The sequence below is a fragment of the Carica papaya genome, chromosome 6 (assembly GCF_054855325.1).
Source record: "Carica papaya isolate Zhongbai chromosome 6, ASM5485532v1, whole genome shotgun sequence".
Lineage (NCBI taxonomy): Eukaryota > Viridiplantae > Streptophyta > Magnoliopsida > Brassicales > Caricaceae > Carica > Carica papaya.
In genome coordinates this window covers 18,635,325-18,652,847 of record NC_142314.1, presented here as the reverse complement: position 1 = coordinate 18,652,847, position 17,523 = coordinate 18,635,325, and the positions used below count along the sequence as shown (strand labels likewise).

Sequence of the window (17,523 nt, the reverse complement as noted above, 5' to 3'; positions counted from 1 at the left end):
ATATTTCTACAATCATGATAAAATTTTTTCTTGTATTGGAGCTCGTCCAAATAGAGGTTGGAAGATGTCTTCAAGGATTCATACCATTTCTTGCACACAATGGCAACTATGGCAGTAGCATCTGCTAGTAAACATTCCAAGATGGATTAAACTAGATGATAAGGAAGCTTATCAATTAGATCCACCTTAATGTTTTTCCTCTTTCACCTTTCTCTTCTACCTTGAATCACTCAAAGAGTCCGTTTCTATTTTTTTGACGTCTGTCTTGCTTCATCCTCCATGGCATCAACCCACAAAACTCTCTGTAGTATTACAAGCAAAATTAAGTCAATCTCGCTGGTGTCACTCTTAGAAATTAAATTAATGGGGAAATCAGATCAATGATGGAGACCCAAGGGTTTGGTAATGGACTGTGTTAAGTGGGGAAGAAGAGAAAAAACCATGTATCCATTTTAACATATTTGCCTCCATAGATTTTCATAGTGGGGGATGAATCTTAGCCATTGATCTTTCTTATGTTTCACACTACTTACATTTTGTTGGGAGTTACTTTTGGTTTACAGTTCACTGTTTTCCTTCTTAAACCAAAACAAATTATATTTGATGAGACCCTAACATAAGAAAGAAGAAAAAATAAAACTCTATCTCAAAATTGGAGCGTTGAGAAAAGGAAAAAAGAACCCTAATACCAAAAATAGAGAAAAAATATTTTTTAGAGATTTAATTATAGCCAGAAAATTTCTTTTGAATAAATTTCTAGTGCTAAAAAGGGACAAAATGAAATAATATCATTCTCTTCATATGTTATACTGTTTATGATTATCTATGTATAATGTGTATTAATATCATAATAATATTATATAAGAGAAGGATGATGACCTATTATTTAATATATATTACATGATGTTAAAATATGTTAAAATATTATGTATTGCTTACAATTCCTACAGACATCATCAACTATAGTACTTATATCTATATGTTTAACATTCTGATCATGTACATCTCCTAATAATGTAACATATAACATGAATGTTTTAGATTTTTTCTCGTCAATTTCACATTCATTTACCCGAAAAAAAAAGATCATTAAAGATAGAATAAATAATAAATACCTTGAAGTCATTCAAAACATAGGTCAAATCTCTGCAATCGGGATTAAACTTCTCAAGGAAATCATAAAATTTTGAGCTTTCCTTCTCATGGGACAAATTGAGATGAACATGGAAATCTGTCGAAGCAGCAATACGATGAAGAAATAGAACATGACCCACGTACTTGAAGTTCACCAAGTTTGGCGCAAAGATATCGCCTTCTAGAATACTCTCATATATATCCATAAATAGAGTCTTCAAGCTCATATTTTCAGTGTTGAGCTAGCTAAAACCTTCGCATAGCCTCAGTTCTAAAGACTAGAAAAGCTTTATGCCTTTTCTCACAACTAGAAATGCCTTATTGCTGAGGACCACCCTTGTCCAAGGAAAAGAGTCTTCAAGCTAGGAAACACCATTCTTTTCTTAAACTTGAAGCCACCTTTAGTGGGTATTAACTCAAGGTGCTCAAGATCTGGGGTGGTTGTAACCATCTCCTTATGGTTTCTACAAAAGCAAACATCCAAGAATTTACGCGAGGGAATGAGAATTTGAGTTGGCTCCTTAAAGTTACAGTTAAAAAGGTGCAAGTTCTTAGGGTTTTTGAACTTGGTGATGAGCTATGATAAGTGATAAGCTCTCACATTCACTCCTGAAATCTTTACAGTATTCATAAGGTTGAGATGACGACCCACAATATCAAGAAAATCAAAACGACTATTTCAGTTTTCTGTGAGGTTCCATCATATGAAAAGAAAACAAAATATGGAACATCCAACACAGCTCTTTTGAGTTGTTTACAGTGTTTAATGAGCAAACTTTTAAGTCTAACACTAAAAAACTTGATATTCTTGATATTACAATAATCTTCAAGTGATAAGTACTCAATCACAGGACTATTATTGATAACCTTAGACAAAATTTCATCAGATATATAAACTCTAGACATGATAAGTTTTTTCCAAAAAATGAAAGTTTATGAGATCACAAGTAGGAAACAAGCAAGCTTGCAACATTATCCATGTCAGATATGAACCCATGGAGAAAAAAAGTTTTGATAGGTGAAAACATATTTGTTCTTTGATTTGATCACATATAGCCCCAAAATTGAAGTCCACAACTCTTATTTTACCACTTTGGATGGGTGAAGTGATGACTAATACCCCAAGAGACTAAATCTCTCTAGCTCTTTTGTAGTAAGGCATGGTCCAAATTCGACGATCTTAAAGGTGTTCTATGTCGTGATTTTTCAAGGCTACTTCCATGGATCAAAGAAAAATGTTTTTGCAAGTAGGAAATAATTTTGTCCAGTTTAGGAGCTTGTCCAGGTCGAGCCTGGAAGATGTCTTCTAAGATTCATACCATTTCTTACACACAGTGGTAGCTCGAGCAGCTGCATCTAACAATAAATGTCCCAAGATGGATTGCAGGAGATGATTAGGAATCTTCCCGATCGGATCCACCTCTTCCTCCATGGCAAAATTGAGTCACTCTCACTGATCTCACTTTTAGAAATTCAAGTGATGGGGAAATAATTCAATGCCAGAGACTCAAGGGTTTAGAAATGGACTATGTTAGGTGGGGAAGAAGGGGAAAGAAAAAACCATGTATACCAGTTTATACATGTTTGCCTCCATAGGTTTTCATAGTGGAGGATGAATCCTAACCATTGATCTTTGCTATGTCCCACACTACTTTTGGTATACAACTCACTGTTTTCCTTCTTAAACCAAAACAAATTATATCTGACGTTGCCCTAACATAAGAAAGGAAAAAAATGTATAAAGAATAATTTTTACTGTAGCTAGTAATAAACAAAACTTATGAAGCCACTGTCGATGAACTAGTATAAGTGAACCTAGATACAGATCAAGAGTTCTAGCTTCCCGGGCTTGAATTCTTGCTACTTGCCACCCTGGGGACTAGCTCAATGACTAGAATAGAATGAGTTTAATATCCATTTCTTTTTTGTGTCATTTTCCTAAAACCTTGACCATTTTCTTTTTTCCTTATCATTTTCTCTCTCTTTACTTACAGGCCACCAATTTTTTAAAATTTTAAATTCTGCTATACATAGGATATAACTTGCTAAAACATAATAATTAAGTAAAAAATTAATATTTTTTTAGGTCTAAATTGACCATTATGACCCAGTTAATTTTCTTAACAGTTAAGAAAATTTACATCAAATATATATGGTAATCAAATCTTAATTTATGAAAAGAAGTTAACATATGGATATAATTTGCATTGGTGAGATATGTACATACATGCGGGTATGATTTTCTCAGTTAGAGTTAGATATCATATGTAATTCAATTTGATTTTCTCAGTTAGAGTTAGATATCATATGTAATTCAATTTGATTTTCTCTTCCTCTAAAAGGTAAACACAAAAGAGTTCTAGAAGAAAACACTGCTTAGATTATGAAGTTTTTGTCACCCATATGGTTAATTTTTTATAACATAGGGTTGTATTGTACTACTATGAATATAATTTTTTTAAAATATATATATAGGAAAAATAAAGAGAAAAGGTTGGCCATGTGATAATGACTCAAAGATAGTCTTTCAATCGTGTTATATATATTGTTTGTTATACGATTTATTTTGGTTCTCTTATTGTTTCTCATTTTATTACAAAATGCACAAAAATAAGTCTAAATTATTTTCTTTGAATAATTTTCTGATGTCTTTCTATCTGATTCTATACTAGATTTTTTCTCATTAATTTTACATTATGATAAATAAAATTCTCATTATCTTCTAAAAAGCTATTATTTTTATATATAAGACTCGTTCCTCTCCAAGACTCAAACGCTATAGCTAAAATAGGAAATGTTTAAATCTTATCAACCTATGTATTCCATGCTATCTACAATGTAAAAGTAAAAAAAAAACCAAACTCTCACTTGACTCTTAAAAGGAAGAAAACATATATTAAGAACTATTATTCCAATCATGTCCTTCTAAGGTAATTAAGGGTCGATACCATGATTTCACTTACACATTTATATTGTAAATTTTATATATAGGTAGCAGCAAATGGAAAATCAACTTGACTAAATATTTTATCCTATAACTGCTATTCCATGCATATACGTAATACTATTGAAAAGTGTATTATGTATACATGTACTCACTAAAAAAAGTAAAGGAATATGTTATTTACACATTTTTACTAATCTATTTAATTTCTTTATTCATTTTGATGAAGATTTTCTGTGATTATAAAGGAACAGTAATAGACCATTTGTAATAACTATATATAGAATGTCAACACACAAAATATTTATAGATGCCATTATTGAAAAATTGTTACGACATAATATATCTGCATTTCAATTCATGTTGTTTTTGGTTTTTTGTGTTGTTGCCTATGATTGTTGGATGCTCTTATATTTCCTAGTGTGCTCATTCATCTCTTATTTTCTTTTGTTGTTATGTTGTTATCTTTATCTCTGTTCGTCATTATATGCCATGACCATTCATTTTAATGCGCCTTTCCCTTAGTATGTGCCATGGGAGATGTATCGCCTTCCTATCTATGTAATGTCTTTTAGCAAATCTTTAATTTATTTCTTATCTTTCAAAAAAGAATGTGAATCTACATGTCTACGTGATATTGTGCATGTACATATGTACATTATATTATTGACACGTTATTTATGTTTGAACTTATTCATAAAATAGTAAAGTAATATATTATTTATATTTAAATATAAAAATATGTTAATTTATCAACATTCTTGTTTGTCTTGTTGGCTTTTTTTATGCATTTGGTGCAAATTACACCAGATACCATAAATGATTGTTACTTATGAATGTTTTTTAGTAATTATTTTGGAGATTAAAATAATAATAATTCTAGTAGAGTATGAATGTTCTTCAGTAAAAGGATAACTCCATAACTTCACATATGACACTCATTTTTGCACTAGTCGAGTATGTAATCTCCACATTCTTGAAAAACATTCATCTAATCTACTGATGCTCATCCCTTAGCACCTCGGACTAATTTTAATTGATGTATTTTAGGAATCATCCCCAATGATACACCAATTAAACTTTTCTTAAAATATCTTGTATTTTGAAATTCCTTACACAAAATCGCCATCCTGAAACATATATTTTAGAAATTTTTTTTACCAAATTACCTTTCTCAAAAATAGTAATAATTTGTTTTCCAAGAAAAACAAACTTTTTAAAGGGATTCATGAGTAAAAAATAAAAAATTGAGCTATCAACATTAAGTTGTAAGTAAAAAAAAAAATCCTTCTTGGCCTTCAACTTGTCTCTATTCTTATTGATGCTCTTGTAATCTTTCATAATATATTTCACTTTTTTGAGTTACAACATGTTTGTCAACTTAAAAACTCATTTGACATTATTAAATACAAAAGTAAGTTTATGCCTTTCATCAAAGTCGATTATCTTAGTTCGATAGTTCCTCTCTTTTTAATGGATGATGAAACTTACTTTTCAAAGGACATATATATTAGACGTAAAGGAGCATCAAAGATAAATTGAAAGATTATCCTCTTACTATGTGCTCCTTATTCTTTTAGTTTTAAAAGACAAGTAAAAAATAAAAACTTTTGTCCTATACTAAACAAATATCTCAAAAAGATCATGAAAACTACTCACTACCACTTTCCTTATTTAACCAAAATTTAATATCTATAAATTCAAACCAAGGATATGAGAAAAGTTTTTTGAGTGAATGGGAATAAGATTCATTTACTTTTTGTTACAAAAATTTTTTCTCAAAGATTTTTCTCTTATAAGGAGTCGTTGCTTACTATGGCTTAATCAAAACGGTATATTGGATTAATAAAGAATCTTTTCCCCTTTCTGATGTCTTCAAGACAAATAAAAAAGATTTCATAGCCAAAAAGGGAGTTATCAAAATCACTACCAATCTTTAAAGATATTAAACAAGTTCAATACATTAAAATATCAACAATTGTCAAAGATATTCAATAAATATATCACATTAAAATATGTGATCTCTCATTCCTAGCTTCTTAAGAATAGTTGTGATATAATTGAAATTTATATATATATTTCTATTTTATTCGAATTGATTTTGATTGATTTTTGCCACATACACTGTTGGATTATCTTTGGCACTTTTCAGAAATAATTTTGGGACTTGGAAGCAAATTAGAGTGGATTAGAGCAAGATTTGGGTGAAAAAGCATTAAAACATGAAGATATGGAAGACATGACCATAATACACCACCATGTATTAAGGGGCTAGTGTTTCTGTTTCTAAGGAGGAGTGAGACACGACCATGTGCCTTATACCATGTTAACACACGACCATGTGTTAAGAAGAAAGCATTTCTATTTCATTCAGTGAAAGAGACATAACTTTGTGCTTGGGAGACACGGTCATGTCATGCCTACAAACTAGAAACTGACTTGATTTCGAGGGAGACACAACCGTGTGTCAATTCGACACAACCGTGGGACTTGCCAGTTAGATTTGGACTCTGTCAAAATATTAGGTCTTGAACTATATAAAGAAGGGATTATCTCAAAAATAAAAAAACAAACTAGAGGAGGGGAAAAGAAGAGAGGATGACTGCTGATATCAAGAGCTTTTTCTAGTGGGTTTATCTTAAATCATTTTATATTTTCTTCAGGATGAGTACCTAAACTCTTCTGTTGGGATATTTGATTAGACCCTAAGGGATATTTTTTTATTTTCTTATTTAATCTATGAAAGTCTTTTTCTCCAACCCTTATGTGTTATCTTGTGGCTTAATGCATAAATAGATTGATCATCTATTTATTGATTTATGATGAATGATTCAATTAAGAGATTGATTATTCCTTCAATTGTCAAGTTAGCACAATAGATTGAATGTGAGTAGAGATACTTGGCATGATCTATGTATTTGATGACTGAATATTAATGTACCAATTCATACTAATCTATAGAGATATGTGTGTTATTATGAAGTAGATAGGTTAATTGAATATTGAGAAAGAGATTGTTACATGATTGAATAAAATTGGGTGAAAAGTTCTTGTTATAGATTGAATTAACGAAGTTTATAGTTGAACTTAGGGTGAATTCTGAGATCTTAACCGTCATTCTTTCTTGATTAATAAGTAGTTTTAATTGATTGTTTTCTTCGTTAAGCACTAGTTTATATTCATTCTCTTAGTCATTAGAAAAATAATATTAATTAGTTAATATTCTTGTATTTGTCATATTAGTCTTCGTGGGATAATATCTGAATTTACCACTATAGTATGTGTTCGAACTAGTGCACTTGCTAGGTGAGTTCACATCATAACAAGCTTTTGGTGCCATTGCCGAGGACTAATACTAGAAATATTAGAATTGGCTGATTTTTATTAATTTAGTATGTTTATTTTGTGCGTTTTGTTTTCGCTAGCTATTTGCAATAGATTCTGTAGTGCATTACTAGAAGCAGTAAAGAACTATCCAAAAATCGAAGGACGTACCGTAGACTAAGAGCACACACAAGAAGTAGACGACACTTAATCATGTTAGAAATTCATTGAGAAGAGGAACAACAATGGCTGACTTACAAGAGGAGTAAAGAGATAGCACAATGATGGAGTATGTTATTCTATCTCTTACTGAAATTGAATCAAGTGTCACGAGGCTGGCTATAACAACTAACAACTTTGAGATTAAGCCAACCATCATCTAAATGATTTAGTAGAGTGTACAATTTTCTGGGTTCCTAGCTGAAGATCCTAATGAGCACATTGCTAATTTTTTGGAGATTTACGACACTTTCAAGCACAATGGAGTGAGCAATGATGCAATTAAGTTGTGTCTTTTCTCTTTCTCATTCAAGGATAGAGCTAAAGCTTTGTTGAATTCATTATTGGCTTGTTCCATCACTACTTGGGAGGTCATGGCTCAACACTTTCTAGCCAGGTACTTTCCCCCTACAAAGACAACTAGGTTGAGGAATGACGTCACCACAATCGCACAATTAGATGGACAATCATTGTAGGAGTCTTGGGATCACTATAGGGATCTGTTAAGGAGAGTTACTCACCATGGCATACCTATGTGGCTTTAAGTAGAGACATTTTATAATGGTCTCACTACCAACATTAAGACCATGATTGATGTAGTAGTTGGAGGAACATTGAATAACGAGACACCTGAGGTGGCCTACAAATTGATCGAGGAGATAACAGTTACCAATGGGAGAAGGAGAGTTCTTCATTAAGAAAGAATATTGGTTTACATAGTGTTGACAACTATATAGCTCTATCTATGCAAATTGAGGCCTTTTGAAGTGCAAGCAGTGCGAGTTCAAAATTTTGAAGTTCAATAAGGGGGTCCATCTCAACAAGCTGAACAAGTGGAACATGTTGAAAATTCTCCAAGACGACAAAAGAATCCTTATTCTAATACTTACAATCCTTGGTGGAGAAATCACCCTAAAATTTCATGGGGCAATCAAAATAATCAAAGACAAGCTACCCCACCAGCTCAGGCCCCACATTAAACGAAAGCCAAACACTCAGGATTTGCTCGCTAAATTCATGATAGCAATGAACACTAGGTTGCAAAATAATGAAGCCTCCTCCTTCAAGAGTCTAGAGAACTAAATTGGGCAATTGGCATAGTTGATTTTTGAGCGTGTCCAAGGAACTTTGCTAAGCAACAAAGAGACCAACCAAAGGGAGCATGTGAAGGTGATAACATTGAGGAGTGAAATGCAATTAGTGGAGGTGGAACCAAGGAAGAGAAGACAAGTAGATGAGAGCAACCCAAATAACGAGGAAGAAGAAAAAAAGAAAAGAGATCAAGAGAAGGAGCTACCCAATCGATGAAGAGAACACTCCAACATTTCATACCCGAGAAGATTAGAGCAACAACAAAAGGATAATCAATTTGGTAAGCTTTTGGATATTTTTAAACTATTGCATATTAACATTCCTTTAGTTAAAGCTTTAAAACAGATGCCTAGCTATGCAAAGTTTCTAAAGGAGATTCTCTCAAATAAGAGGAAGTTGAAAGATGTGGCCACAATGATGCTTAATGAAGAATGCTTAGCTATTCTATAAAACAAGATGCCACAAAAGTTGAAGGATCTAGGTAAGTTTACTATTCCATGTGACTTAGGTGATCTTTCAATTGAAAAAGCATTATGTGATTTAAGAGCTAGCATTAATTTAATGCCATATGATCTTTACAAGAACTTAGGATTGGGAGAACCTAAGCTTACTAGTATTACTTTGCAATTAGCAGGTAGATCTATCAAAATTCTTATTGGAATAATAGAAAATTTGCTAGTTAAGATTGATAAGTTTATTTTTCTAGTAGACTTTGTGATCTTAGATATGGAAGAGGACTTTGAGATACCATTTATCTTAAGAGGACCATTTCTAGTAACTATTAGAGCTTTAATTGATGTTCATGATGGTAAATTGACTCTTAGGGTATTTGATGAAGAAATGATTTTTTATATGTCTGAATCCATGAAATACACACATACATCAAATGATACTTGTTTCATGATTGATACACTTGATTTGGTCGGGCAAGATGTTTTTTAGGAAAATTACTTTAAAGATGTATTAGAACAAGGTATCATGATTGGAGAAAAGAGTGACATGAAGAATGAAGAAGTCAAAGAGCAAGTAGTTGTGCTAGAAGCGATAGCTTAGTTTAATCCACCAAGGAACTTCATATTTGAGGAGACTCGTAGCTCTAGTGAAGAGAAAGAAAAGCCATAAACTAAGGAGCCACCAGACAAGTTGAATCAAGGTGGTCAGGACCCATAGATAGGGGTGAGCCTTGTTCTCCCCAAGCCGATGTAGAGTAGGTTCTAGTTCAAGTTCCCCATATAGGAGAGATTAGAGCAGGTTAGTATGGGACAAAAAATAATTGAAGAATGCCAAAGGTGAATGGAACACTATATGATGGCATACTTTCAACAAATAGGATTTCAGCCCTCACCATACCCATCTTCAAATAGTTAATTTAACTTTTACATTTCTCTTTAGTTTATCTTTGCATTTTATATCTTTTATTTCCCTTCTATCGTTTACAATTAACATGTTTGCTTGGTTTTCGTATAGTATTTGTTAGTATGTTTTTAGGTTTTTAGCAAACTTCACCAAGAGCTTATTCCTTAGTGGACTGATGTGGCTCAAAAAATAAAATAGTGGTTATGAGTAGAACCAGTAATAAAAAAAACTTATTCTGCTAATCACTCAATTTTACACCACCAAGTGGCGTAGTTTAGCGGTTCGGCACTATGCTAGCTTAACAAGAGGTCTCACTTTTGAGCCCTGAGAATGCAGCTGCCTTTGGTAGGGAGGGCTTACTCCTTAGTGGACTAATTTGGATCGAAAAATAAAATGGTTGTTATGAGTAGAGCTAGTAACCATTCAAAAGTATGACCAACTCAGTAATCAGGGGCCAGCATCATCAATGTGTGCACTCACGTAAAAAGCTAGACTAACATTCTGGACAAACCAATAAGGTAACAAAAAAAGTAAAAATAAATTTGCATGTATGCATGTTCTTTTACCAATTGAGCTTGATTATATTTTGGTTTATAAAGCTTGGATATTATGAACGATTGAATGACTCATAGAATGTTTTGGATACTTAATTTTTAAGAATAAGATGGGATTGAATGAGGTCTATATTCTGAATTTACTGAATTTTTTTCCGCATATCATTGTGCCTTTATACATATTATTTTGTGTTATCCTGAGGTAATATAGTCTTAATAAGGAGGATTTTATTAATGGTTTTGCTATGGAATGAATTTAAGATTGCTTGAGGACAAGCAAAAACTCAAGCATGGTTGAGTTGATATAATTGAATTTTATATATATTTTCCTATTTCATTTGAGTTGAGTTTAATTTATTTTTGTCACATATATTGTTGGACTATCTTTGACAATTTTCAAGAATGATTTTGGCACTTAGAAGCAAATTAGAGTGGATTGGAGTAAGTTTTGGGAAAAAAAGGGTTAAAACATGAAGATATAGAAGACATGGCCATAACACACGGCCATGTGTTAAGGAGTTAAAGTTTCTATTTCTGAGGAGGAGTGAGACACAGTTGTGTGCCTGGGAGACACGTTCGTGTGCTTTATACCCAGTTAACACACGGCCCTTTGTTAAGAAGCCAGCGTTTCTATTTCATTCAGTTAAAGAGAAATGGTTGTCTGCTTGGGAGAAATGGTCATGCCACGCCTACAAGCTAGAAACTGATGTGATTCCAAGAGAGACATGACCACGTGTCAATTCAACACGATCTTGGGACGTGCCAAATCAGATTTGGAATCTGTTAAAATATTATATCTTGAACTATATAAAGACAAAAAGAAAAAAACATACCAAAGGAGGAGAAAAGAAGAGAGGACGGTTGTTGATATCAAGAGCTTCTTCTAGTTAGTTTATATTAAATCGTTTTATGTTTTCTTCAGGATGAGAAACTAGACTCTTCTGTTGGGATCTTTGATGAAACCTTAAGGGATATTTTGTGATTTCTTTATTTAATCTATGAAAGTCTTTTTTTCTAATCCTTATGTGTTATCTTGTGGCTTAATGCATAAATAGAATTGAGAGATTGATTATTCATTAGAATGTCAAGTTACCACACTAAATTGGATGTGAGTAGAGATACTTTGCATGATCTATGTATTTGATGAATGAATGTTAATGCACCGATTCATACTAATCCATAGAGATATGTGTGTTATTATGAAGTAGGTAGGGTAATTGATCTTTAGAAAGAGATTACTACATAATTGAATGAAATTGGGTGAAACGTTCTTGTTATGTATTAAATTAATAAAATTTATAGTTAAATTTAGGGTGGATTCTGAGATCTTAACAGTCATTATATCTTGATTGTTAATTAGTTTTAATTCATTGCTTTCTTAGTTAAGCATTAGTTTATATTCATTCTCTTAGTCATTAGCCAAATAATATTAATTAGTTGATATTCTAGTGTTATATTAATCTTCATGAGACGGTGTTTGAATTTACTGTTGTAGGATGTGTTTGAACTAGTGTACTTGTTAGCTGAGTTCACATCACAACAAGTTTTTGGCGCCATTGTCGGGGACTAATAATAGCAATATTAGAATTGGCTAATTTTTTTTTAATTTGGTATTTTTACTTTGTGTGTTTTATTTTTACTAGCTATTTACAGTAGTGCATGATCAGAAGCAACAAAGAACTATTGATTTTTTGTCCAGAAATCAAAAGGAATTGTTGTAGACTGAGAGCACACACAAGAAGTAGACGACACCTGTATCGTGTCAGAAATTCATTAAGAAGAGGAACAACAATGGCTGACTTACAAGAGGAGTAAAGAGAGTGCATAATGATGGAGTATGTTATTCCATCTCTTCCTGAAATTGAACCAAGTGTCACAAGGCCGATTGTAGGAGCTAACAAGTTTGAGATTAAGCCAGCCATCATTTAGATGATTCAACAGAGTATAATTTTTTGGGTTCCCAACTGAAGATTTAAATAAGTACATTGCTAATTTTTTGGAGATTTGTGACACGTTCAAGCATAATGGAGTGAGCAATGATGCAATCACGTTGAGGCTCTTCCCTTTCTCATTGAAGGATAGAGCTAAAGCTTGGTTGAATTCGTTACAGGCTTGTTCCATCACTACTTTGAAGGACATGGCTTAACATATTCTAGCCAAGTACTTCCCCCCTTCAAAAAAATCGTTAAGGTTGAGGATTGATATCCCCACATTCGCACAATTAGATGGAGAATCAATGTATGAGCTTGGGATTGCTATATAGATCTGCTAAGGAGCGTTCCTCACTATGGTCTACCAATGTGGCTTCAAGTACAGACATTCTATAATGGTCTCACTACTAACATCAAGACCATGATTGATGCAGCAATTGAAGGAACATAGAATAACAAGGCACTTGAGGTGGCCTACAAGTTGATTGAGGAGATGGTAAACAACAGTTACCAATGGGACAAGGAGAGATCTTCATTAAGAAATAGTGTTGACAATTATAAAGCTCTAGTTGTGAAAATTGAAGCCTTAACTAAGAAGATAGACAATTTGAGTATGGCGACAGTGCAAGCAGTGCGAGTTCAGAATTCTGAAGTTCAACAAGCAGGTTCGTCTCAACAAGCTTGTGACATCCCAAATACTAAATGTAGCATAAGAGAGCCAAATATAGAAAATGATTATGAGTGTATTAAAATAAATTAATTACAGCAGAATAAATTTTACAAATCTCTTACAAAATAAAATTTGAGTTCTAAATTTTACATCACCAAGGCCAAAAGCTTGGCAAAAATAATATACAAGCCTCTTCTATAAATTGGACTCATCAAAGTGTGGAATAAAAATATGCACTCATAACATCTCAGGGATCCTTAAAGGATTCGATTGGCAAATTGATGAGGAGATCATTACTATCATCCTCATCTGGGGGGCATGGAAAGGGTGAGTTCTATAAACTCAATAAGAAAAATAGTATTTAAACAACATTACTAAGATTTTAAAGTTGCTTAAACTTTAAAGAAAGATACCATTAACTGTTTGTCGTCGAAGAACGTTGCATGTGAGTTCATTTCAATGATAAAAGAAATCATTTTTTTTTTTAGAAAATCATTAACATTAAGACATTCATATTAATTATTCATAGAACAGAGAAAATCAAACAAATATATATCATGCCATGACTTCTTATTTTATCTTTTACCTATTCTTCGTGTGAAACCGTTCTGACCTATATCTATTGAGGGCAATACAGATTTTTGACTACCACTGTGGAATGACAAAGTTCTTTTCATCTCAGCACATTTACGGCTTGCGAAATCATAGTACATTTACGGCTTGCCAAACCATGAGATGCTCTACAACCACAGCCGTGCAAACTACAGTGGTCTTACATGTAAACTATAGTCATAGTCGTACGTAGCCACAATGACTCTACAATCATATCAGATAACCACTCTCGTCAAAGGGTACGCCATCATCTATAGGGAGCAGTCCTCTCACATTTTTCAGACCAGATGGGGAAGAAACAGAAACCCTTAGAGATAATAGCCTAACAGATTATATCATTGTAAATGTCATACATAAACATTACGGTGTTGACCTACATGTCTATTTTCATATATTCAAGCATATTAATGCAAATATCATGATATTTCACGCATCACTAATATTCCATCATAGCCATATCATTCAACAATTTAATTTACAACTCAAAAATCTACTAAAACATGCAATTACTATTTCACATCAATCATGCAATATTTCATATTAGTTTTTCAAGAAATGCTCCATATAATGTACAAGAAAATACCAAGCTTTTCCTTATCAAAAGCTTAAAGAGTTCCTATGATCTTCTTCTTTTCTTTCCTTCTTTCTCTAATTCTCTCTCCCTCTCTCTCTCTCTCTTAGAAACTCTTAAGAAAGTAAACTGAAGAGGAAGTGTGAAGAAATAGTGGTAAGACAACCCCTATTTTTAGAGAAAATAGGTCGTTAGATTTTTAGTATGTGGCGCGAATCTATGAGGAGAGAGGAAAGAAAAGTTGACTGATGCGATGAAATAATTGACGAACATAACTGATGGATGATTGTCGGAGGACAACAACGCAATGGCTCGACATAACGACCGACGAAATGCTCACTAAGGGATGGCGTACTCCCTCTAAAGGGTAGCAGTGTGCCAGCAAACGGCAGCGCACGCCTCAAAGGGACGATGCACACCACACAAGTAGCAGCATTTGCAGCCCGAGGGCGTTGTGCACTGCCAAAGGCCTACTGCGTGTGTTGGCCAAGGCATCAGTGCGTAGGGTCGTGCCTGGACTTGCGCACCGTTTGTGTGCATTGTGACCGCACACAGACTGTACACCTCCCATGTCGCGCGAGTGGGACAAGTGCACAAGCGGGCATCCAGCTTGCCGTGAGTGGGTGCACATGTGCGTGGCACGCATGGATCTGCACGGGCAAGAATATTTCCCACAATTTCTAAGGGATTTTCTCTGTCCTTTTTCCTCTATTTTTCCTGAAAATTAAAATTTAGTTATAAAATCACATAAATAAAATGATTTTAAGTAAATTCCAAAAAAATTATAAAAATTAAAACTTCAATTTAAAAAGTAAATGGCCTTAGATTTACATAACCATATTCAAGTACGAAAGTGTCAAAGTGTTACATTCCCTCCACCTTTAAAAAATTTGGTCTTCCAAATTTTGTTACAAACAAGTGTAGAAATTTCTCCCACATTTCTTCTTCGAACTCCCACGTCGCTTCCTCCGAAGTGTGGTGCTACCACTACACCTTGACTATCGGTGTTCTCTTATTGTGTAGGACCTTCTCCGTCCAGTCGAGAATTTTGGTCTAGAATTCCTCATAAGTCATATATGCTTCAACATGAGTTTCTTGGTGCAGAATACTATGAGAAGGATCATGGTGGTATCGTTTGAGCATGGAAACATGAAAAATATTGATACAAACCTATGAACTCTGGTGGTAGAGCAAGGCAGTAAGTCATGGGTTTAACACATTCCAAAATCTTGAAAGGTCCCACAAATCTAGGACTCAGTTTCCCGCCTTTTTTTTTAAACTGCATTTTACCTTTATATGAGAAAACTTTAAGGAAGACATGGTCACTTACAACAAAATGCAGCAGTCTCCTATTGTTGTCTGCATAACTCTTCATACGACTCTGAACAGTGGTAAAGTTCCGGCAGATAATGGCAACCTTGTCAATGGTCTCTTGGATATAGTCTTGTCCTAAATGACACTTATTTTTGACCTCGTTCCAGCAAATAGGTGAGTGATAGGCCTACCATAAAGGGCGTCATATGAAACCATGTCAATACTATAATAATAACTATTATTGTAAGCAAACTCACAAAGGGAAAAATGCTTACTCTAATTATCACCAAAGTCAAGAACATAGATGCGCAACATATCTTCCAACGTATAGATAGTACGCGCAGATTCCCCATCGATTTAGGGATGATAGGCAATCCTGAAATACAAGCCTGAGCCAAGGGCTTCCTATAAGCTATCTCAAAAATAAGAGGTAAACTGAGATCTCTTTCAAAAACAATGGAAGAAGGAACACCGTAGATCAGACAATCTCCTCGATGTATAGGCAAGCCAACTTACTGATTGAGTCAGTTGTCTTGATGGTAAGGAAATGGACTATCTTTGTCAGTCTATCCATAATGACCCATATTGCATTGCTACCAGAGTTGGTCCTAGGTAAACCAGCGAGGAAATCCATAGTTAAGTGCTCCCACTTCCACTATAGGATTGGGAGGCCTTATAATAGACCGCGAGGTCTCTGATGTTCTACCTTGATTCTTTGACAAGTAAGGCATCGAAAGATGAACTCAACAATATCCTGGTCATAAACACTGGCACCTTAGGTCACGATACATCTTGGTGCTCACAGGATGGATATATAGTTTGGATGAATGGGCTGCCTCCAGAACATCCATCCTGATTGCTGCAGGGACCCAAACACAATCATGGAATTGGTACAAACCATCATCAATGATTCTAAACTCAGGAAACTTGTCAAATGTAAACTTACTAAGGTTCTGCCAAAGCATGGGATTGGTTGACTAAGCCTCCCAAATCTGCATGAAGAGTTTGGCAAGACTCGAATTTGGGGGAGATAAACACCATTGCCATAATGATTTAGACGAAGTGACTGCACTGCATCAATTAATTTTCAATTGGAAGTCATCAGCTCGGCTAATATAGTAGATTCCTTCTAACTTAATGCATCTGCAGCCACGTTTCCCTTATCGAGATGGTAAAGGATCTTGTAGTCATAATCCTTCAAAAGATCGATCCAACATCTTTGCCTCATGTTTAGTTCTCTCTAAGAGAACAAGTATTTCAAGCTCTTGTGATATGTGTAGATCTCGAAAGTCTTGTCATACAAGTAGTGACGACATATTTTCTAGAAGAAGACAATGGCTGTGAACTCCAGGTCGTGAGTGGGGTAGTTGCGTTCATGAAGTTTCAGTTACCTGGAGCCATAAACAACTACCCGATCATGCTGTATGAATGTGCATCCTAGACTCACACAAAATGCATCATAGAAAACTTGAAACTGTCCAATACTGTCAAGGAGGATCAATACCAAGGTAGTAAAGAAGCGGCGCTTTAACTGAATAAAACTGTTCTCACAACAATCATGTTTGACTATACCCTTCTTGATTGGGCAAGTTAAGGGGCCGCAATCTAGGAGAAACCATCAATGAAATACTAGTAATAGCCGACCAATCCAAAGAAACTATAAACTTCAGCAACATTGGTTGGCTCTAATTGATAATAGCCTTGACCTTGGAAGGGTCGATAGAAACTCCTTCACTAGAAATCATATGGTCGAGGAAGGAAATCTGGTCTAACAAAAAAACACTTCCTAGACTTACGATAAA

General features: G+C 34.1%; 1 protein-coding gene across 1 annotated transcript; it reads left to right on the top strand.

Annotated features, from left to right (window-relative positions):
• Window positions 1–9,169: 9,169 nt before the first annotated feature.
• LOC148253365 (uncharacterized) lies at window positions 9,170–11,605 on the top strand. The gene is made up of 4 exons (XM_088223336.1): window positions 9,170–9,347; window positions 9,438–9,538; window positions 9,656–9,739; window positions 11,546–11,605. The coding sequence occupies exons 1-4, from the start codon at window positions 9,170–9,172 to the stop codon at window positions 11,603–11,605; spliced, it is 423 nt and encodes a 140-aa protein (XP_088079462.1).
• The last annotated feature ends 5,918 nt before the right edge of the window (window positions 11,606–17,523 follow it).

What these genes read in the sequence shown, in the direction of transcription:
- LOC148253365 (XM_088223336.1), top strand. Translation starts at nt 9,170, where the DNA reads ATGCCACAAAAGTTGAAGGATCTAGGTAAGTTTACTATTCCATGTGAC. An exon ending in ATGGTAAATTGACTCTTAGG is followed by an intron (nt 9,539 to 9,655) that starts GTATTTGATGAA and finishes GATGTTTTTTAG; the next exon opens with GAAAATTACTTTAAAGATGT. An exon ending in ATGAAGAAGTCAAAGAGCAA is followed by an intron (nt 9,740 to 11,545) that starts GTAGTTGTGCTA and finishes TGTTTTCTTCAG; the next exon opens with GATGAGAAACTAGACTCTTC.